Source organism: Colias eurytheme, chromosome 12 (genome assembly GCF_061535395.1).
Source record: "Colias eurytheme isolate Ceu_HAF_F1 chromosome 12, ilColEury1 Martin Lab GWU primary, whole genome shotgun sequence".
NCBI lineage: Eukaryota > Metazoa > Arthropoda > Insecta > Lepidoptera > Pieridae > Colias > Colias eurytheme.
Genome location: NC_142991.1, coordinates 8,023,253 through 8,047,323, shown reverse-complemented (window position 1 = coordinate 8,047,323; position 24,071 = coordinate 8,023,253). Strand labels below are relative to the sequence as shown.

The window sequence follows — 24,071 nt, the reverse complement described above, 5'->3', positions numbered from 1 at the left end:
CCTGTGCACACTTAACGATTACACCCTGTATAATGATGCGCTCAAACTGTTAATCTACATTTAATTTAGATTATTATTTGAATTACTAAGTAATGTAGAATTTAAATCAAATTCATGTTTTCCTCAGATTTTCGATGTCCTCCGATTTTAAGATTTTCTTATCAGAGTATTCAATTTTAATGTAGTTTATTTTTATAAGAGACAATTAAGAACATTCAAAAATAAAGTATCACGTATTTTTTTTAAACGACGAATGACGAAAAACGACGTAATCGCGGACGAAGTCGCGGGCAACAGCTAGTATATATATATATATTGTATATATACAATATATTAATGCCTATGCATTTCATTGATTAATCCAATGTTTAAAGAGTTACTTGCCAAAAACGATTAATCGGCTCATTAAATAGGCCATAAATCGTAAATGGAAAGTTTTACAAAAAAGTTTACAAGGTTTATACCTTGTAAAATTTTACTATCTACAAAAATTCCCAATATTTTTTGCCTTTAAAAAAATAGTTTCCGCGATATCGGAGAGATATCTTTCATAAAAACTTTTATGTAAGATTGCGAGCGTAGCTCCACCTGGATCTGTCAGCATTTTGTGCTTTTATGGTCAGTAACTTAACCTAAAACAAAAGTGAAATTGGATGGGAAATTTAGTGCGAATTTGGCTAAAAAAAAAACAGCTTTGAATGGGGTAACAGTACTACACTACTTTTTCTGGCACCAAAAGTGGTTTAAATCATGTAACATAGAAGCGCAAGCTTTTTGTTTAGATCGCATTTTTTTGTGTCGACTGACAACAACTTTCGAGTGAGAAATTTTTAACGGATATTAGTTTTGTTGTCAGTACCTAGATAAGTTTTTTAGATTTGGGTAGGTACCTTCCAGGTCAGAGCCAGGGTGGGGCAAGTGCCCCACCCTGCCCCACCGTGGCTACGCCCATGCTTACTAATGCACTACTCAATTAAGTCATTAGCTGTTGAAAATTAGAAAAGCAAAAATATTCAAGGTAGTTAATTTATTTTAATTAGCAATTTAAATGTTTTGAAACTCATCAACACTTAAATTTTATTCCAAAACAGTAGTCTAGAATACTTTATGCTGTGAAAGTTGTCTAAGTGAGTTTCTCAGCCTTACTTTCTTGTTAAACACATAATATGGAAATAGGGTTGGGTTATTTCAATTTACTAAAAAGTCTATTTATTACCTTCATGAAAAAAGATAATAGTAGTTACTAAAAACTAATGGCATACTGTATTATCATTTAATAATTGAATAGTTAATAAAATTACTAATTTGTTTATTTAAACTTTTTGTATTCATTTATATACCCTTGTAGGTATATAGCTTTTACTATTTATTTACTTTAATAATGTAAAGTGAATAATACTTACTTCAACAACAGATAGCAGAGCCACTTTAACAACAACATAGCAGAATCCCAGAGCTTTTTTAGCACTTCTCAGCCTCAACAAAGATGCCATAGCATGAAGTATGGCTAACAGTGCAGCAACAATCACATAACCAGATAGTGCTTTCAAAGGACCAGCGAATGGTCCCTCTGCGGTCAGACCAGCCACTGTAGCCCCAAGCTGCCCTATTTGATAGGGACAGAATGCAAATCCCACAATAAACAGTGTGTTCAATGATACAACCCAAAACACATGTTCTAGAAACACCATTGACCCATCCAATCCCAATAACCTAGCCCAAGTTAACTCCTCTGCAGCAACTCTATCCCATTCCATTGGATTCCAGTTGGCTTCATCACCAACCAATGGATCCTCTGCAGCTTCGCCGTTTGGCTCTTCCCTTGCTCCAACATCATCTACAGCCCCCTCATTAATATTCTCATTGTTATTATCCTGTAATGGCTCCTCAGCTGGTGGTGCTGGTAAATTCTCCCTTTCCATCCAATCTGGGCCACCACCATGCATAATCTGCTCTCTCAGCCACACCAAACCAATAAAGGAGAATAGAGTACATGTAACAACAAAGCATCCAGAGAAAACATCTTTTGCTAAGTTCTCAGCTGATACTATGTCGAACGGAAGGGATATCACTGGGTCCAATGAACCAGAAAATAAACAACGATACGTCCTACACGCAGTTAATGGGACTATTCCAAGCCAGGCGAGGGCGACGAGTGTGTAGTGCAGCCAATCTTTCACCGCCGATGCGACGGATGTTACCAAGCCACCTACAACATCACGCAAAGGCAGTCTGCGAGGCATATCCGGAGAATAGATGGGCATAAAGGAGAAGCGATGACCGCAAAGTTCGCATATTTCCTTCCGTGAATAACGCATCCATTGCACTAAACATTCCTGGTGGATCCATTTTATTGAACCCGTGCATATACACGGGTGAAATAGTGGCCGGTCAGACGAAGCCTCTGATCTACAGAAGCGACAAAAGTCCGCACCGGACGAGTCCGAGTCCATCATTATTCGCAATCCAGTTTGTCAGGTTTGTTCAACGATCTGCAATATCGTTTTGAAATTTGAAACTGTTTTAGTATAACTCAATGCAGCAACAGAATAAAAACATTACACATTAACACACACCTCCACGCACAATAAACAACACGTAACACAATGATTTATGATGAAAATTATGGAATTTGCTATTTGTTTGTAGTACCACAGAACTAGCACGACACGAACTTCAGTTCGGTGTGACCAGTTTTCCATACCTATATTTATTATTTAATTAATGATGCCAGATGGTGAATTATTGACATGTTTTCAATGATCAATTTATTTTTGTTGAAAAAATTAAAATATTATAAACATTCAACATTTAGAGGTTTGAACAGCTACAGGAGGTAGGACATTTGTTTGAAATAAAATCAAAAGGCATTATGTAGATGAAATACATCAAATTTATCTGATTCTTGATATATAATTTTAAATATGTTTAAACAAGATGTCACTGTAAAGTAAATGGCTAATAATTTTAATATAATGTATGTACAATCTACCGTTATTATTTTTATATTTAACTTAGTGAGTATCTAATATTTCTTTTTATGAAACGGAGAACATGAAAGTGAATGCATATTTTTATGCGACTTTCATCAAGCTTTCATCCATCTGTCCTATTCTGTGGTCCTATTTCACTTCTATTTCATAATGACCACGGAAATAGATATACATATATTTCGTGTATATTTCCATGATTGACATTACTTGCTCTGTGATAATGACCACAAATCCTCAGAACAAAGATCGTTGTTCAGACTTCAGAGCTCGGCTTCAGAGCCACAAATCCTCCGAGCACAAATCACAATAATGACTTTGACAGATAAAAGCTGATTGGCATTTGGCACGTACCTACTTGAACCTTGACTGAACAGTGGCAAATGGCAATCGGCAAAATATAAAATAAAACGTAAATAATAACACGTAAATATCAGTAATCAATATAGTTTATTTATTTTTCAGCTATTATTTGTAATAATTTATTTTCCAACTTTCAAATTTCGTCAGTAACTGCGAGTTAATTACTGTCTTCTAATTATTAACAACATAATATTTATTTTAAGGAAATAATGTTGTGACAATAATTAAAATCAAAATATTATAAAATAATCAAATTTCTGAAACCATGTCTTCACCAAAGGAAACTATAATAAGGATAGAAGATCCTAAAAATGGGGGTCAAAAATCAGAAGTGAACATTCTTTGCTTCGACATAACTAAATACAGTATTGTAGTACAATTTTCGTTAAGTTGCTTCTTTGTGTTTACTTTTTACCTAGCATATGGATACTTTTTGGAATTAATATTTGCAAAACCAGAAGTGAAGCCTGTGAGCCTTTATATAACTTTTGTGCAATTTTTAATTACTATGGCTCTCAGTTATGTGGAAGCTTCTATAAGAAATCCAATTAAAAGGAAGTAAGTACATCTGTATTATCTGTATAATCTTTTAAATTTTAAATTTAACATTGATTTCCAATTAATGATAACCTTCCAATAAATGGTATGTATCAAGATAAACTATAATATTGTATTGATATTAATCTGTTCTCTTGGTTAAACTGATACACCTAGTCTAGCAAATCCATGAATTATTTGCCATGACTCTGGGTATTAACAAAAGTAACTTTTCAATTTTATTCTACTTCAAATAATAATGAAAATTTTTTTCAATCTTGTCAGCTTTCACTATAAAATAAAAAAAATTGAATAAAATGTTAACAAAAAAAGTTCAATCGAATATAACATATCATTTTAAATTTTCCAGGGTTCCAATAAGAACATATGCAATTCTGGCCGCACTCACTCTGGGCACAATGTCATTATCCAATTTAGCACTGAGCTATCTAAACTATCCAACCCAGTTGATATTTAAGAGCTGCAAGTTAATACCAGTGATGATCGGCAGCATTATTATATTGGGAAAAAGATATGGTTTCATAGATTATGTTGCCGCTATTGTCATGTGTGTTGGATTAACTATGTTTACTTTGGGTGAGTGTTAATTTTAAATTTTGGGTATTGAATATAGTGTTTGTAATACTTGCAATGAAAGAAAAAAGTTTTTAAGGCAGTTTAAGTTGATTTACATACTGAACTGAACTAAAATTAATATTTGAGAGAAACAATATGAGTTGATTCTATAAAACCAGAGCCTTCTGAGGAAAAATCTGATGCATAACGCATCTGTTTGACTCATCTATTTGTATCAGCAAGTATGTGCTCAGTCTTCCAAAGCTTGTAGGGATATAAATTATCTAATAAAACCTTTATTACAAGATGATATTAAAATTTATAAGTCCTTAACCTAAGGGCACAAAATTGTCAAAACCACAAGCTGCTCACTATACCAGAATGATTTCAATTTCTAAAGGTCTGTTTATATAAATCTAACTGTTATATATTTTTATTCCCAGCTGATTCAAAAACATCACCAAACTTTGACATAATCGGTGTGATTGTGATATCGCTAGCATTATTGTGTGATGCGATCATCGGTAATGTACAAGAGAAGGCAATGAAGCAATTTCAAGCTACAAATAATGAAGTGGTGTTCTATTCATATGCGATAGCCAGTTTGTATTTGCTTGTAATTACTGGAGTTAGTGGCATTTTGAGGGATGGATTTGTGTACTGCTCAGAGGTATATTTTCATATTTAATTTTTTTATACTTTTAGATGTAAATTTGAAAACTATATTGTAGGAACTGTGATCATTCTGGAAAAGTCCTTTTTTCTATAAAATGGATACAACTATTTTGCTATTATATGGAAAAGGTATTTTAATCGAGATGTACTTCTAAAAGGAACTATTCTGAAAAACAACAAAACTTAGAATAAAATTTCCAGACAAACCTGTAATTTTCCTAAATAAATAAATAAATAAATAAATATTATAGGACATTATTACACAAATCGACCTAGTCCCACAGTAAGCTCAATTAAGGCTTGTGTTGTGGGTACTAAGCGACGATAAATATAATCTTATATATAAAAATGAATCGCAAAATGTGTTGGTAAGCGCATAACTCGAGAACGGCTGAACCGATTTCGATAATTCTTTTTTTATTATATTCCTTGAAGTACGAGGATGGTTCTTATGTAGAGAAAACGTAAATATGTACCACGGGCGAAGCCGGGGCGGACCGCTAGTATTTAATAAATACATATATAGATAATAACACCCACACCCAAGAACAAATAATTGAGTTCATCACACAAATATTTGCCCTGACCGGGGATCGAACCCAGGACCGTCGGCTCAGTAGGCAGTTACTTACCACTGCGCCAACCGCATCGTCAAAATTATTGTTTCTAATTTATTATTTTTAGAAATTAATGAAAAAATGCAATGCTGATCAACTAGTTATTATATTAAACTAGTTTTCCGCCCGCGGCTTCGCCCGCGTTTTCAGAGAAAACCCCGCATAGTTCCCTTTCCCGTGGGATTTCCGGGATAAAACCTATCCTATCTCTCAAGTTGGATCGAACTGCACATGGTGTGCGAATTTTATTATAATCGGTTAAGTGGTTTAGGAGTCCATTGAGGACAAACATTGTGACACGAGATTTATATATATTAAGATTATATTATTCCTTTCCAGGAACCTACAACAATGTATTCAAATATTTTCTTCCTAAGTGTTTGTGGTTACATGGGTTTACAAGCAGTTCTAACACTCGTAAGAATATGTGGTGCCACTGTAGCAGTCACAGTCACTACTATGAGGAAGGCACTGTCTATTGTTATATCGTTCTTGCTGTTTAGCAAGCCGTTCGTTTTTCAGTAAGTATTATGATGTTAATCAGTATATTTTTTATGATACAAGTAATATAAAGTATGAAGTATGAACAGATAAAAAGTTATATAGCAATTATTGCACCAGGAAAATAGTTAGATATACTTTCATACTGTAAATTATATGGAAGATATGCCAGCAACTAGTTATTTTGCAACCTATGTATTCAACTGTTAAAGAAAAAGAAATTAAAGATTTTATAGTAATTTTCTTAAGTCTAATTAGGTAGTTGAAAAGTATCATAAAGAAAATATTACTCCAGTTCTTGTTTTGAAATAAAAGTGAAAAACATATTATCAAAGTAAATATTTGTTACAATTTTACAAAACTTACTTCTTTTCAGGTATGCCTGGTCCGGTATGCTGGTCGTATTGGCGATATATTTAAACCATTATAGCAAAAAACATCCCAATTATGTTCCTAGGCCTTTTGCCAAATGTTGGCAATACATGCAATCATTCTACCAATCTGAATACAGATATCTTAGGATTAAGAGCAAGATGTACACAGATACTGTGTAGTTTAAATTGTAGATAATATAGTGAGAATTTATTTATATAATATAAGTTAAATATAAATTTATAGGTCAGTCATTTATGTTATGTAAGCTCAAATACAGTAGCAAATTAACATTTGTGTATTCAATTTTATGAATAGACATTTTATTGTTTTTACTTCAGTTCCTGAAATGAGATGAATTACTGTTTTGTACTTGTGTGTATTATTTTTAAAGGAAATTGTATTATTATAGTGATATTATGTAAATAAAAATACATTTTATATATCAATGACATTTATTTCATTGTATGTACAAAATCTTATAAATGTAATCGTTTTCATACAAAAGTGTCCAAATTTAAAGTGTTTCGATTATTTGGAATGTTAAGACACTATTTCTCAATTGATCTCGTAAATTCTAGAACAAGAACGATAAGTGATTAAAGCATTCTCAATACTTTTGAAACGCAAAAGTAATTGTATATTTGTGATCAGTCGGAATTGTAACAATTTTTTCATTAAATTTATAATACAATTTAGCCATATACATGTTGTGAAGGTTATTGGTCAAATAATTAAAGTTACACAGGTCACAAAGTCTAATTACGCTAAAAATTAAATACGCCTCCTTCAACCGTTTGCACTTAATGTACAATAATTCTTTGGTATATGGTCCTAAAGCTATGTTCACATGAAACATTGGCCCCTTTGCACATAAAATTCAGTATTTTATATTTTGACCAGTTGCATTTAGACATTGTTTTCTTACATTTGAAGGTATTCGCAAAGGAGCCCAAAACATTCATTATTGGTACAATCAAATGATCTATGAAAACGTTACAAAATTTCGCAAATTATACTCTACAGTTCACAAAATCAACAATATTAACAGGATTTATTATTTTTGGACAGGTAATGTTTGTACGCAATATAAATACAGGATTCTGTTATGTGCAAATGTAAAAATATCTTCTATGGAAAAGAAATGATAAAATATTTATGATGCAAATTAAATAATAAATGAAAAATAATTCATTTTTTAAACCAAGTAATAAGTATGTAAAGATAATCTCGCACTTTCAGTCCCATATAAATAACAATATAACATCTGTGAATAAAATGAAGGTAAACGCGTCTAAGCGTGAATTCAGATCATTTACAATATGTGATAAAAATATCACACCACTTTAGAATATGAAAATATCTAGAAAGTTCGTTTTTCTTATTGCTTATGATCAATGCAAAATAACCCTACGTGCTTAAGCTACAATCGATAAATAAGAAAATAGTTTGCACAACTATAATTATTTAGAATTACTCTCATGGACATGATCCGTGCGTGTGTTAGCCAATTACGAATAAAAAAGCCGACCAATAATGAAGCTCACACGTTCCTGTATTGTTCACGCTCGAGTATAAAAATACTAAAAATGGTAATTATAAGCACGTGTTGAAAGTTCGTATAAAATTACAAATGCTTTATAATTCCATTTATTCGCTAAGGACCCTACACAATCTCACACAGTCCGTTCCTACATTGTCTCGTATAACACGAAAGCACATCACTATTCCCAACGCACTAAGGAGGTTCACTATCCGAGTTTATCACAGCACTAGTCTTGAACTTCTCTATACGGTATCTCACTGGTCACTGTGAAGGATTCGAAGTAATGGTTCAGGAATTCGAATGTGGGCCGTTTTTCTGGTATCGCGTCCCAACATTGTAACATCAGCCTGTATATATCATCGGGTAAGTAATGGCCGACCGGTTTTGGCATTCTGTAACCCCTCTCGACCTGTTCTATGACTTCTTTTCCGTGTAAACCTGGATACGGTATTTGGCCGTATGTGAATAGTTCCATTAGTAGTATACCATACGACCAAACGTCGCTTTTGATAGAGAACCGTCCGTATATAATAGCTTCGGGGGCCGTCCATTTGACCGGGAAGCGAGATCCTTGTTTGGGGCAGTATTCATTATCTTCTATAACTCTAGCTAAACCGAAGTCGCATATTTTGGCAACGTTATTTTCACCTATTAAGACGTTTCTGGCCGCTAAATCTCTATGTATTAGCAGTTTAGATTCTAAGTATTCCATTCCGGATGCAACTTGAGCGGCGATGTAGATTAAGTCTTCGAAATGGAGGGCCTTTCCTTCGCCGTTTCTGAGAAACTCTAGTAACGAACCTTTGCACATATATTCTTGGACGATGTAAACGGGCTCTTGTGTGGAGCACACCGCGTATAACGCTACTAATCTTTTGTGACGGAATTTTTTCATAATGGCAGCTTCTTGCAGGAATGCTTGCTTGGACATCGTTCCTTCTCGAAGAGTTTTGACGGCAACCTGTAAATAATTATATTTTTTAATTTGCGATAAAAAAGAAGTAAGGTAAAGCACAAAAGGGTAAAAAGTGATTTCGTTCTTGAGTTTCTTTAATGTCAAAATTATCGACAACTATAAATCGCCTGTTAAACTATTTCAATTAGTTCAACAAGATTTTTTGTTATAATTTTCCATTTTGCAGAGTACCTAATCCTATTCAGACCATAATTGACCACTTTTAAATACTTTTCCTGGCTGGTTTTTCTGAACCTGCAGTTTTTCTCCTTATCTGGTCCAGTCCTACACACCGGATGCACTCACCTCGATGCTGTTGCACCACTTGCCGTAGTACACCTCCCCGAAGTTGCCCTGGCCCAGCTTCTTGATGAGCTGTATCTGCGCGCGCGGTATCTCCCACTTGTCCCGCAGCTCGGGCCCGAGGTCCCACATCTGCGGCTCGGGCTTGGGGCACGGCCGCGCCAGCACGTGGCACAGGCCTAACGCGTTCCCTAATACGTGAGTATTCTTTATTTTTATTAGCTGCTTCTGGGTTAGTGGCAAGTTTTGAAGTGAAACTAAGGATACGGAACTGATTGACGGCATGAACAAAGTAATAGAAGGGAAGATTTAGAGAAAGAAACAGGCCAATTGTTTTCAACAATTGGTCATCAAAATTTTCTGTCGTTTACTGGTTGGAAGGCTGTGTTGGAAGGGAAATAACGTTACTGAAATGACTTGAAGAGTACTTAATAAAAAAATCGCGAGCAAGCAAAAAAAAATCATTGGTAAGAATTAGAATAGAATAATAATAAAAAAAGACGGGTTGCACTCCGGGAGTGCCGACAGAAGTGAAAACTTGATTATTAACGTTGAGCATGTTTGATATTTTGGAATGGTATCCGTCTTACGCTTTTTCGATCAGGTCACGTGTCCTGACGCGAGTTTAAGATTTTATACCCATTACAGAAAAAGTGCTCAACGCCGCTAAAGAAGTTTTCACTTCAAAAAATAAATTTATTAGTATCCACAACATAAAAAAACACATATGCAAAAATAAATCGACCAGTAAAAACTTGCCAATGGATTTTAGACCAGTAATAAATAACATCATAGTGCAGTTAGCAAGAAAAGTACATACAACTTATAATTAAAAATAACAATTTGGAAATCAAGTGACTTTGCAAACATTAGAAATACGGAAAAGGTTTCAAAGCAAAAACTCACTTGTATACGACATAACCAGTGCCGGCAAGCTCGGGAATGTCTGATTGGTGGCTATATAGAACCCTCCATTATCCAGGGGTTTTATCTTATAATGCTTCACATGATATCCTCTGCCCTCCTCCCAGTCTTTTACACTGAGACTGAATCCGTGCGGGTTGTGTTCCGCTGGACGAACTAGAAATGTGCCGCGCGGATTGCTTTCCGCTAAGAGCAGTTTGTCCGCTTCTTTCCGGGATACGTGGGGAAAGAACCAGCTGGAAAAATAAAAATAAAGTTTTTGTTATCATATGGATGGAATGAATAGCATAGTAACATTTTTAACTGGTTAGATTCGTTCGAGATCGTTCAGAAGGCCGATTTTTAGTGTACATTAAACATTAATTCCAATAGATAAAAAGATTTAATTAATTTTATGATACCTGTATAAATCTGTCATTTGTCTAACCATATTTTAAAGGTTTTAAATTTTTAATTAACAGCCCAATTTATTATTATTTTATTAAGTAATTTCAGAACAAACTGACCGCCAAAGGTTTCCCAAATGCCGCCCCTTTTTCTTATACTCACTCTTCACACTCCACCGAGCTTTCCTCTGCCACAAAGTTCGCTGGCACTAGCCCCTCTCTTCTCGTAGTGAGATGCAATACACGCCACCAGTCGGTTTCCGCGTCGCTCAGTACTTCCATACGATCGCCCTTCCGAAATGAGATGTCGGACTCGGCGCGAGCGGTGTACGCGCATAGCGCCTTCACTACGCGACGGCCTCCGTTTGATATACCTGGATTTAATTCAAACAATTTACTAATATCCTGTGTAAAATCTTCAATTAGTGTAGCATTTTTTACTCAATTAGTGTAGCATTTTTTACTCTTTTACTGTGATTGTGTGTCAATAAATGTTACCGTCTCATGGAAAAACGCGCGAAGCTAATGCTCATAAACTTGTCAACAAATTAGCTGTTGTTGAACTTTGTTATTTGTAACAAAAACATGTTTAAAAATGTATGCGATGTTACAAAACTGAACATTGAAATAAACTTAAAATTCTTTATTTATGTGAAACTTCTCACATGAAGTAGACTTGTATTTCTACTTCATGTAAAAAGTCTATTTGAATTGTTAACAATACATTAAAATTTATTAAAATTTTGAGAATACAATTGAAAATCGAGAATATTTTCAGAAGCAAACAAACAGAATAAATCTATTTCTAAAGCCATTTGCTTCGTTTCGCTTCAAAGATACGTGCATATTCATGGATCATAAGATTTTGCTATAATTTAGGTCATCTTTAATTTTGCGAATGCAGTTCGCATTGGTTTATGTAACTCCGCAATTATGAGCCTGGGATAGATGTGCCAATTTAGAACCAAATATTACATAAGACATAACTTACTATTTAAACTTTTAAATAAGCTCTTGGACTTAGAGAATTTAATTAAGGAAAATTCATGACTTGGTACAAAACGCATTGTTCCCTGGAATATTATCTTTTATGGTTTCTGAAGTTAACAAACTTCGAGTTAAATTTTTCCTGGTTTTGATAAGCGATTTATACAACTTGGAGCATGTTGTATTATAAATCGCTTATCAAACTTATGACAATTGGAGCAACCTTCATAAGATTGTCTGCCCTAACTAAACCACCATCACCGTCTGTCGATTCTCTGATAGTGTTTGGACATTTATCATTCCAACATTTACCTTCAACTTTATCTTCGAGTTACGACTACAAAGCAAGAATGTCATTTACTATAACCGAACCTTCTAGAATTAAACTATATTTAACTATAGTTGAAGATCTACAAAACTTACATGCTCCAGGATTTCGTGTGCGCACTATGTCCGCCGGCCTCCGCGAGACCGCGCGGTTGTTTGGCTCGCCGGTGTACCTCGTCTCCAACGATGGACATGCTGTGAATCCTGCCTCGTTCTTCTTGTATGCTGGATATACTGTAAAATATAAATTAATTTCTAAGTTGTTTTTCTAATTTTTGGAAAAATGTGGACCGATATTTAAAGGTTTACATAAAAATACTAGCAGCTGGGTGATGGTGTTCTTTTATTGGCAATCGATAGGAAAAGTAATATCTATGCAAATAATCTTCTTAAGAACATAGACAATAATGGTTAAAATCAGTATGGAAATAACTGGTCCATTGTTTTATAAATTAGTCTAAAACCCTTCCGCACTCTAGTTAATTAGATATGATACGATACAATATAAAAATACAATCGGGTCATTAAATAATGGCTTCCATTCAAGTTATTTCTAATCATAATACACAAACTAGTATTTTACAGTGATTTACGTAATTCTCGTAATCAGAATATTATCCGATAGATAATAATTCTACTTGCTTGTTTTGGGGTTATCGTCATAGTAAAGCTATATTTTAGCCAATAGTCAGTGATACGAATTTAAAATGATTTCCGTGTTGACAAACGTATTACATAAACAAATCTTGATAACAGTAAATTAAAAGTTGGATCATTTCCATCATGCGATAACTTTATCACCTCATTTCCTTTTTTCCTACGAAAATATTTCAATAAACTGTTTATAAAAAAAGATCAAAAGACTTTCGTATCATTCAGATATTCAGATCCATTTTCTTTGTATCCAAGATTTTAGGAAAAGTTCCCTCGTCACATTAAACAAATCAAAAGTAACGTCTCTTTGAAGACGCATGTCCCAATTCTAGGATATTACAATGCATTACGTAAGCAGAATAAGTTTATAGATAAACACGGCTTATTTCAATACTATTAAGATTCGTTATTTAGAAATATCTAACAAAGATTGAAATTATTCATAATGGTCTTTCAATGATTGGCGTAGAACTTTAATCAGATATTGCTCTTTAAGTAATTGCTCTTAAAGGGACCCCATCGTCGCCATTCATCGCCAACAAAGATAGCAATGAACCAGAAATGGCGCCAAGAAACTGGAACACTGCTGTATTCAGAAGATAGTTCGTGAGATGAGAGTATTGATACTACAGAGGCTACTTACACTTGACTGGGCTTTAATAGGTCTTTGGCCTTCGTTCAACTTTATTATCGCTAATGTAAATGATAAACAAAGATTGATGTAGGCTGCTGACATAAAATAATATTTCCCTAAGCGTATTTTTGCGCCGCCAAGTAGTCACTTTTAAGTGAAGCACTTTGAGCTTTGACATAGCGCTCGTTATGGAAGAATCAAATAACTGGAGGCCATTTTTTCGAGGTCAACGTTATTTTTGTATTTTTTATTGAGAAAAATGAATTTTAAATGGGAAATTTTTCTTTAAGCAGAAACCAAGGTTAATTGTATTTAGGTACGTAACTAATAGATTTGTTTACCGCGAGGAAAAGCTTTTGTTTCTTTGAAGCTTAAATTGCAGTCAGTCTGTGATGATTAAAATAATTATAAAAAACATAAATAGGTTAGTTATTAAAATCGCTGTTTGCATCATAGATGACCTCAAAGCGTGGTAACACGAAAGAATTAATAAGCAAACATACGCAAAATGAGTTAAGTGGGCAGGCTAAAATATCGTGCGAAAATATCTTTGGCATTGTTCTCGAGTGGAAACGGTTTCCGTTGAGACGTTGATTCGCGGTGTTTAACTCGTATGATTGAATATTCTTCACTGACGTAAATTATAAATATTATTGTTTACGCAATTCCGTTGAAATACCGGGATTTCCAAGTCTTTCGTAGCAGGATAATTAAAGTTGTTAATCCGATCATTTTAGCACATTGGATCGTTCCAGAAAATAATATAACGCAAACACTGTTCTCGACACGTGTGACATGGGTTTAAAATGATGAGCTTTCTTCGAATTGCGAAGAAAAATCAGAAGCCGTCGAGGCGTTGTGTAAACGACTTTTCCATTATTAAATTCTTTACACCTTAGTGACACAGGTTGGAGCTTGAAACATTATAATGTGAAAGCGTCTTTTTTTAGATTAGAGTCTTATTATATTGTACCAACCATCTCATCACATAAAGGAGAATTCCTGACGCAAATAAGCTATTCGGATTACAGAATGTTTACCTGAGGGTCTTTACCCACAACATTGGAAGCATTAGAATAATTTCAACGAGAACCGCAAAGAGGATTATTGCCTGCTCTTGCAAAGTAAACAAACGGGAACTCTCTTAAAACCTTTGCCATTGAAGGCACCCTGTCTCCCCGCAAAAGTATAATTTCGATAAGTAGGAAACTAAATTAAAATTAAGTTGTGTAAAGTACTCTCGTATTTGGTAGGTATTTAGATTAAAAGTAATCTCGTGATTATTTAGAAAATGTATTCTTCTATTCTTTATCTACTGAATTACACCTTAATATTTAAAGTGATAGACTTATATTTATTGTTAATTCGCATAATTTTTTCATAACTTGTAGACCAAGTCTTCCATCATCGACCGATCGATCGATCGATCATCTAATACAAAGATTTTTCTCAAAATACACTTAAAATAATTGAACACCAGACATTTTTCGGTTAACTAAAAAACTGATGATGCCTTTAAAACCTGTTAATTTTTAACTAGATCCAAAAATGTTACCCTTCTACAATCGATAGCTTCAACTCAATGTCATAGATCTCAGCAATGCAGCATGACAATATTTATCAGCTGATTTAGTGCCATGTGCATTAGGTACTTACCCAGAGGTCTGTCGGGGTCGTGACGGCGGCTGCAGCACTTGTTACCCATGGCGCGGCCCGCCCGCTACGCCGCGCCAAGCCGCTTCTGAAACAAATAATATGACATTTTGGCATACAGCTTATTTAATTCCTGTAAATTAGTATTTTGTGATGTATGTATAAATTGTTCTATAGCGTTATTGATAAAGTTGATGCTGGAAAAGGGAATTGGATCTAATGTTCTTCTGAAATAAGCTTTGGATTAAACCAATAGGCGTATAATAAGTTCGTAATCCCAATAAGATATAATAATTAATTTCTAGTTAAGAAATTTAAAAACCACTTGAAGAGAAAATATTTCTGCAAAATATGAACAACGATATATGAAAAGTCATTCTTTATGTGAATGGAAACTATCAAGTGCGGCTAACGTTATCAGTATTTTGCACGTGTTTGCTTCAAGGTTTATTAAATTGTTATATATTTCGTTCCATATTAGTTTGCTGTTTTTCTACAAACAATCAAAAATTCAATAGCACACATATTAAATGCTCATAATATATTTATGAACCTCTTTACCAATTTATTACATACAATTATAATAATAACATCGATTATTTTTGTTGAGCATTGGGAGATACGCAACATTTTTGGACTGAAATCTTTTGGTAATTGTAATGTATCTTATTAAAATTGATCTCTCATCTTACTCAACTTTTCTACCTCTGGGCTCTGACGTATAACCGAACATGTAGGTCAGACACCATTGGACAATAGTGGCTCAATCGTTAATCCTAATTGCATTAATCATTCTTATCAACTTGTCTTCCTTATCGCTTTATCAACAAGCAGTTCCCACGACACTGGCAGATAACAGTAATGCCGATACGTGATCGGAAACGGTTCGATCGACAGTGATTTATGTTAGTTTATCAACTTTCCGTTTCAGTCAATATTTAAGGTACGTATCTGCAGGATACATTCCGACACTCATCTGATAATTGAGACGAGTTTTAGCTCTCTTATATTTCATGTGAACATCAATCAATCATTTAAGTTTCTGAAGATATAATAGCAATCATTGTTGCTTCAACTTTCTCGTAATTCAAATTGTTTTTTCTTGAGCAAAAATTATACAGTTACGCATTAAACATTTTCTTTCATCGTCAAGCGCGATTAACACAAAGGGATGAAGCCAAAGGAATGTGAGATTAAAACCAGAAAAAGCTCTATTTTTACTTAAACTGTAACAAGCAAAATAAATTAAAATAGCCTGGTGCGAGTTAAAGTATTTCGAGTGCAATAATAGTTCGGAAACTACAATTAACGTTAAAGCAAGCATTTCCATTGAAACTTTCGCGGTTTATTGAATGAAATATTCAAAAACTCGATTTTTATTTCAATAGATGAGTACGTACTTACGATAAACCTTGACCCTTTGTTGCGTTCCACTGATCCGAATCTTATTTTCATAATTTACACATTTTCTTTTATTACGGCCGATATTTCTTGCTATTCAACAATTTCATTGGAATTCATTAAAGAAACAAGGCATGAAAATAATTCAGCGGAATTATACAATAGTCAGTATTAACGACGTATCATTTTCATAACAATTTTTAATAAAGGAATGTTTATGTTGGCTCTTATTCGTTACAAATTTAATATTACTCATTTAATAACTAAGTCACGTCATCTCAACGTAGAATAATACTTTTGGCTCATCAATTTCACTGTCTTTATTACCTGTTAATAAACTAACATTAAATTTCTTTTCTTAAAGCGGTACACACATTTTCAGTTAACTCTGTCTGAGAAGTTGCCAAGACTTCCAACATAACATAACATAACTATATTTTAAGCTCCACAAAGGCAATTGGAACCTATACATACATCGATAGAAAACAATACACAAAACAATTTGAAAGATTACAAGTCTTAACAATACTGAAACATTTTATTCGTCTTTCATCTTTGATTCCTCAAATCCCCAATTAATAAACTGTGAAACGTATCCATGCCTATATTCACAACAACACGAGCTGGCAAAAGAATTTCAATTAAGTCTCCCCACCGATGAAAGGCTGATAAATCACGTAAATTTAAAACGCCATAATCCTTGTGTGGAATTCGTGTCTGCGTGCATCGACACATCGTATAAAAATACCGGACGTTATTGTACTTTAATGACACGTGGTCTGATTATTGATAAACCGATAATCATTTTCTTGCCGTAGCTGTTAGTTCGTAAATGGTATGGACTGTAATATGATTGATGTCGTCATCGACGTATTGCAACTATCTGCATAACTTTTAATTTGAATTAAAATGTTTTGCAATTAAACACTGGCATAATTAACGATTTTACTTCGCATTTATGGGTAGAGTTAAAAGAAAAGAACGAATGCTTGAAATTAATTTAACCCGTCTGTGTGAGAGATTTCAAACAACTTAGTGACGACAAGAAAATGATTGTAATTTTTGTTGTTGTGATTGTTGTTGATAATAATTAGGGCGTTAATGTTCATTATCAGAAAGATAGAAATAGAGAATAGGTATTCATGTAATATCAACCCTTTAGTAACAAATGGTGAAGCTGCCCGAGCATGAAACAATTACAATCTTTCCCGATTATGAATACCATTTCCATCGTTTCCATCGATATAACCAATAAGTCAAATAATATAGTTCTGTTTTGTATAAAATACACAGGACGTTATTATACACGGCACGTGGCTGTATTGACAAAACTTTCGTCTTTGTTCGACGCGAGTTTCTCGAAATCTTGAGCCCGCATTAATGGTAAAACATAAGTGTAGTTCATTGTGTTCTGGCTAACGAACCCATTTATGGACTAATTTCCAGAATCAAAACCGACATTTTTATTGAATAAGATAACTATTAAGTTTACTTATAGATGCACTCACATAAATCGACCAAATAAATCCATATTAAGGAACTAAACAACATTTATTTGAATTATTATTGAATAAAAAGGTAGTGCCTTAAATTATAATTACCAGGAAGGAAAACGAGCCCAAAACCAAGAATGATCTTACTAACAAAAGGATAAATTAAGAACTTGTTAAGTGACCGTAAAGAAAACGCAGACGACTTTTATATAGACGCTGAGATTTTCAGGATAATGATAAGCCTGTAATATTCAGCAAATATCTGACCTACTTTCTTGTACTTGTTAAAGATTAAGCGATTATTGTCTGATCTAATTAAATTTTTAAAACGACGGATGTTAACCAGTACCATAGTTGTATTATTTTTTACCTGGCTGGCAACAAATTATTATTGATAACTAGTTATAATATTAAATGAAATAAGTATATCTAGGTACCTAACACGCATTTTGTACCAAATGACAAATCTAAAACAAAGGGCATTTATTGAACAATACTGTTATCTGAAATACATAGCACCGAATACATCAGCGATTCCTTTGTCTCTATGGAGAGGAATCAAGTCACAAAGGCCTTGCATAAATTAAACGGCATCAAAAGTAATCTTCTGTTATAAATATGAAGATTATTTATAGGACCATAAGGCTTAATTATGTGTACACATAATTTCTCCTTAGTCAATACAATAAGGACTTCCAAATTAGAAGTTCTTGTGTGATCCTCGAAGAAAGTTAAGGTGGTATCGGAAGCGGGGGACGAGACGCCCCAACCACTTGTTGACGCCAATCAATAACATCACCATCGCGACGTTGCTCAAGCAGACGTATATTATCTTGCATACGTCCCAAAATGCATCAACTTAATGTGTACACCTTAAAAGGATATTGGTAAGTCTGTCACAGAAATAAAGAAACCTTAATTCCTCCTTCTTCAAAACTTAATAAAGCATTGTACTAGTACGCTTAAATTAAACAAAGAAAACAAATCCTCCGACGGCTATTTGTACGAGGGTGTAAGCAATAAAAGGGCTTAGCTGGGGTCTGTCCAAACAAAGTGTTGATAAGAAAATAATCAATAGCAAAACGGAATATCTTTTAAAACATTTAACGAATTCAAATTTACAAAGGGCCTTCTGTATTCCAACATGGATCTAAATTGGGCAATTTAGACCGTTTTGCAATTGAAATTTCGGCGAATGGAGTGAACTTCGATGCCCCTCGCGCATGATCCGAAAGCGGTCAATAACCCGTGGGCGGAATCTTGAACTTGAACCACAATACAAACGTGAAAATGCCAATGTTTTTATCTACAATCTTAAGTAAGATATCGACAAATCTGTTGACAATCTCATCAGTGGAGTGGCCTCTTATAGTGACGATTTCCAGAAGGAGATTAGTTAAGTGATAAAGGAAATTGGCAGAGTACGGTCGCAATGACATTTTTATACATTGCTACTCGGAATAAAGGAAACCATTTTATGAATGATGCAAACCTGAACGTTGTTTTGCTAAAAGCTTTTAAAGGTGATGTTGTATTTTTAATTTCTTATTACGAATCCGGCAGGCTATTTATATTCATTTCAGGACGATAATATCCAGCTGAATAAATATTTTGGCATTTAGAATACGCCGAGTAATTATAACATTAAAAAAACGTCCAAAAATCGTGAGTCTTTTTTATTCAACACTAATTAGTGAATATGAAAACATTGAGAGTATACTGGTTAGTTAGTTTCCACACGTTGGTTTTGTTGAACTTGACAATGATTTGTATCTAGAGGACGTCGGACGCCCGTCAAGCGCAGCTGCCTCTGAGACAATAGCCTGCACTGAATGCTGTTATGATTAACGTACTAACTCAACAGGAGCTTTGGAGTGAAATGTGTCGTGTAATTAGAGATCTCAACAACAATGCTGCAAGTGCGATAAACTTCTAGATTCACCGCCCACACATTTATGTATAGACGTTGAATATCTTATCATTTTCCTTAGTAATTTAACATAATATATCTTTCAACTTTCCCAAACGCCCATATTGTATATGTTCCGTCCAAAGATATTCTACTCCCTTCCAGAAGATCGGCATTATATCGCCATATGCGGTAACATAATATTACATGTTATTATCGCATAACGTTCGCTGAATTGGAGAGCCGGATGCCCGTATTGCTAACCCTGCCACTTCCTATTCTACTATCTTACATCAGGGTCCCGAAACCTATTTAAGGATGGCAACATATCCGCATATGATTATTGTATGCTGTCAATTATTATAGGCGTATTTTGCTTTTAGTCGTACTAGTAACTAAAAATATATTCCACGTTTGTACACAATAATAATACTAACCACGTGTCAGATTCTTTTTATTACAACAAAAATGGTTTTCAATAATACTACAGTTGTACAGACTGGTCCAGTTTTAATTTAAGCGGCAAATGTACTTGACATGGTTTACTGAACGTTAAATCCAAATAAAAAATGCCAAACCTCAGCAAAAACAGAAAGGTGCTTATCATTTAAAGGATATACTCGTATTGATAACCGTTTTATTATTTTTTTGAAATAAAACACAGAACGAATTGCAATTGATCCGCATCGATTTGAAGCCAATTATACAGATTCATTCTATAGTCTGCATACACATACAATAAATTACAGATTGATGCATGACTTTAAAGGAACATTGTGACGCACGGCCGTGAAATCATTAGAGCGAATAAATGCAATCTATAAGCTGGTTACAAACTAGGGAAACGTTCAGATACTGCACATGCAGGAAGCGTGGTAACAAATGTTCAGTATCACATCTAATACCAATGTGTAATAAGCCTTATTAAAACTCAATACACGCTTGGATGGCACTCTGAAGGTATTACGAGACGCTTTCCGCCGGAAACCGCGGCTGTGAGAACCTTGTTAATGCGTTTACGGAGACTCGATTAGTTAAAAAGATCTACGTTTAATTCGTTGTTATGAGACGTAAACGTAATTAGCTCAGTGCTTTTACGGTCTTATTTAAGGTAGGTATTTAGCGCCAGGAAGACTTTTTACAAAACTCGAGTTGAACTAATTGCTTTCCACTGTGTAAAATTACAAAATATTATTTCTTTACTATATAAATCTATGCGAAAAGTCACTTCTAGGTACATTGTCGCAACACAATACCTACCACCTACTTTATCAAATGGAACGTACATTTCTTACATAACCAAAGCAACTTGTTTGTTTGTAAATGGCCACCGAGTAAAAACAAAATGCGTTTTTCTTGCGCCGCCCCGTAAATCTCGAGCCAAAAATATCTCGGACATTTCCACATAATCCCCTCGGTTTACGCAATATCCGTTTGAACCGTGCGGACTTTGGGATACCTCGTGTAATAATAAAGGATACGATTTGAGAAACCGTATGACTTCTTTAACAAAAATATTGGGTTACTGTGTCAATTGTTATGTTTCTCTTTCATGATAGTTACTCGGGTCACCGCCGTAAAAGGTGAGATCAGATCTTTTGGCTTACATGAGGACATAGATTTAACAAGCAAAGGCATTTTTGTAATAATACAAAGTAGGGTAAGTAGGTGAATATTCTGAACCTACACACTTGCTTAGGTACTTATTATCAAATGTATATAAACATTGTCATAACACATCCATTCATTACAGAATTGGGAGTGAAGTGCCAGTATGATTGCGAAACAATTAGTAGAGAAAACTGAACGTACACGTAGTATTTTCTTAATAAACAGTTAGCTTCACAAGCAGCTGGTTTCTGGTTGCTGTCCGTCACGTGTTTAAGAAGCTAATCTTGTTATTGCCACGTACCTACAACATTTGTAAGGTTTTACACGAGATAAAGGAAGAAGTCATAAAACTATTAACCACGGCACTATATTTGGCCTTCACGACCATTTAACTACGAAATATGCAATGTATTGATGTGATGCCAATAATAATAGATCATTCAAATTTGTACTCGGACAATACGTAATTTTCATATCGAGTAGAAAAAAGATTTCCACTGGAAATAGAACACGTGTAAGTTAAATTACTAAATCTTGGTATTACCTATCACGTCTTCAAGATACAATGAAAGAATACAAGATGAGGTAATATACCAGATCACTTATTTATTCACAGAAAGTTTCATAAAACATAAGCATGGGACATAATGAAAATAATAATTTGGCGATCAACATCGAAATACATATATCACATTTCGAATATCAACATCGTGACTAAATTTAAAAACTAGAATCAAATAAAGAAACGGTAACCTTTTCAATCTAACTAGACTCAACGTTAGACAAATATTATTACACCAATTAAATGTTATACGAAATAAGGATAAAAACAAGTGCATTAAACATGTCGTAAGTATTAACGCTATATGTATTCAAATAAGATTTTATTTGGTGAATTCATTTCCTTTACTGGCTGATTAAAATATATTTAGTTAACCCATTTCCTTGTGTGCGGGATGTTTATGTTTTAGAGCGCGCATGTTTACAACATCAACAAAGTATTACGGCTTATCAAAACATACGCAAGGTACAGAAAAGTTCTATATAACTTTTAACGCTAATGTCTAATTCACCTTTTTTATTATCAAATCGAATTCAATAACGTTTTGTATTTGTTAGCTTCTATAGCTATTACAACAGAAAAGTTTTCAGACGAAGAAATAGAATCAACAGTAAAAGGCATAGCAGTAGAAATAATAGTCAGTTGAGAAATTTTATATCCAAACCAATTAACAGGCCTTAAAAGTCAGTCAAGAGATAGAATATGTCTTGAGACAAGTGAAGAGTTTTTACTGACGATAAACTACTTTTGCTTTCTAACTTTCGCCTTTAATTTATTATCTCACTGACTCTTTGTAATGATACTGCTAGAAATTCATACAGTTACTGTTTAAGATATGCTGCACGTTTGGTATTAGATATATGTATGTATAGCAAGAAGATACCTATAAGTATGAAATGTATATTATTATTATTGCTAGTAAATAGGTTAATGTTGTCATGACTCAAACTGTGGGAACGAGGGGACTCCCGCAGCATGGATGAAATTAGAATGAGCTTTCATACCTACAAATTGCTTGAAAACTTTCGTAATAAATTTGTTTTAGAGAACAATAAATCGAAAGAATATTTCGACAACACAAACTAATAGATTTGAAATTTGAATATATTTGAATTATGTCTTTACGAATAAGGATATATTTTTTGTTCTAAGTAAACTCAACGAAACAATATCACAGTTTTTATACAATTCTTCGTCAATGCAGGCCATAAAAACATCTGTTAGTATGTCACCACAATACAAGTCGGTTAGGGGCAAGTAACAAAACCGCCTTTGTCTTGGAACACCAACTTACGTCATTGCATTACGAAGAACAATTTGGCATGCAAATCGTATTCGCTGCTCTCTTAACAATTCGCTTAGCAGGGAGGATATCAAAATTATTTACATCACGCTACGGTAATACGATTGTAAGAAAACAGTTTTTGGTTGTCTCACTGTTGCTCTCATAACGACTATAATTGGATACATCATAAACAACTTTTTTGCTTTAAATAGAATATTTAGAAACTAGAAATATTGCAATAACCGTTTCATGGCAATTTTCTTCTCGTTGTATTCAAAATAGTATGGAAATCACTATAAATCGAAATTGTGATTGATTTTCCAGTCTGCCGCAATAATTTCACATTGATCAAGCATGAGCAACTGCTAATTTGCTAACTCCTTTGGAGCGTGCTCCGCTCGGTTGTCAAAATCAGGCTTCCATACACATGTTGAATGGTGTCAGAAAGCGAGTGCGCCCTCCTGTCGCCGCTGGTCACGTCGTGGGGCGCTCGCGATCAATACCGCAGGGCTTCCCTGTTCGGCTTTACCCTAAGGCCATGAAACCGTTCACCCGACTCGCTCACGGTGCAATTGAACTAATGTTTACTCTAAAACAACGCAGATACTCCGTGAATGTATGCGGTTATTGGTTCATCGTTCACATCTGTTCTAAATTGTTGTAAAGTTTGTCTTGGGCTCAATATTATGTCATCGTACATTGCGACATACGTTGTATATTGGCACAGACTGCTTTATATTTGCAACTCTTATTATACTTGTAAAGTGATTCCTTCTATTGTAATTGGATGTTCATGTAATCTATGCAGTT

At 34.2% G+C, this 24,071-nt stretch overlaps 3 protein-coding genes across 7 annotated transcripts in view; 1 reads left to right on the top strand and 2 right to left on the bottom strand.

Annotated features, from left to right (window-relative positions):
- Positions 1 to 2,686, bottom strand: part of LOC149904166 (E3 ubiquitin-protein ligase MARCHF6) — a 28,702-nt gene extending 26,016 nt beyond the window's left edge. Inside the window, exons 1-2 of the mRNA XM_090107670.1 lie at positions 2,577 to 2,686; positions 1,404 to 2,492 (exon numbers count right to left, since the gene is read on the bottom strand). Coding sequence (XP_089963796.1) covers positions 1,404 to 2,456 — 1,053 coding nt within the window. The 5' untranslated portion in view covers positions 2,457 to 2,492; positions 2,577 to 2,686. The remainder of the gene's footprint in view (positions 1 to 1,403; positions 2,493 to 2,576) is intronic.
- Positions 2,687 to 3,470: 784 nt separating this feature from the next.
- Positions 3,471 to 6,923, top strand: Papst2 (adenosine 3'-phospho 5'-phosphosulfate transporter 2). The gene is made up of 5 exons (XM_090107800.1): positions 3,471 to 3,911; positions 4,261 to 4,487; positions 4,910 to 5,136; positions 6,098 to 6,279; positions 6,636 to 6,923. Exons 1-5 carry the CDS (start codon positions 3,619 to 3,621, stop codon positions 6,811 to 6,813), a joined length of 1,107 nt encoding a protein of 368 aa, XP_089963926.1. The 5' UTR covers positions 3,471 to 3,618; the 3' UTR covers positions 6,814 to 6,923.
- Positions 6,924 to 7,067: 144 nt separating this feature from the next.
- Positions 7,068 to 24,071, bottom strand: part of Src64B (Tyrosine-protein kinase Src64B) — a 48,539-nt gene continuing 31,535 nt past the window's right edge. For 4 of the 5 annotated variants that reach the window (XM_090107796.1, XM_090107798.1, XM_090107797.1 and 1 more), the window contains 6 exons: positions 15,004 to 15,088; positions 12,156 to 12,293; positions 10,909 to 11,119; positions 10,342 to 10,595; positions 9,439 to 9,626; positions 7,068 to 9,138 (listed from right to left, as the gene is read on the bottom strand). In XM_090107796.1, coding sequence (XP_089963922.1) covers positions 8,404 to 9,138; positions 9,439 to 9,626; positions 10,342 to 10,595; positions 10,909 to 11,119; positions 12,156 to 12,293; positions 15,004 to 15,052 — 1,575 coding nt within the window. In that variant the 5' untranslated portion in view covers positions 15,053 to 15,088 and the 3' untranslated portion in view covers positions 7,068 to 8,403. The remainder of the gene's footprint in view (positions 9,139 to 9,438; positions 9,627 to 10,341; positions 10,596 to 10,908; positions 11,120 to 12,155; positions 12,294 to 15,003; positions 15,089 to 24,071) is intronic. The other variant, XM_090107799.1, reaches the window with a different exon arrangement.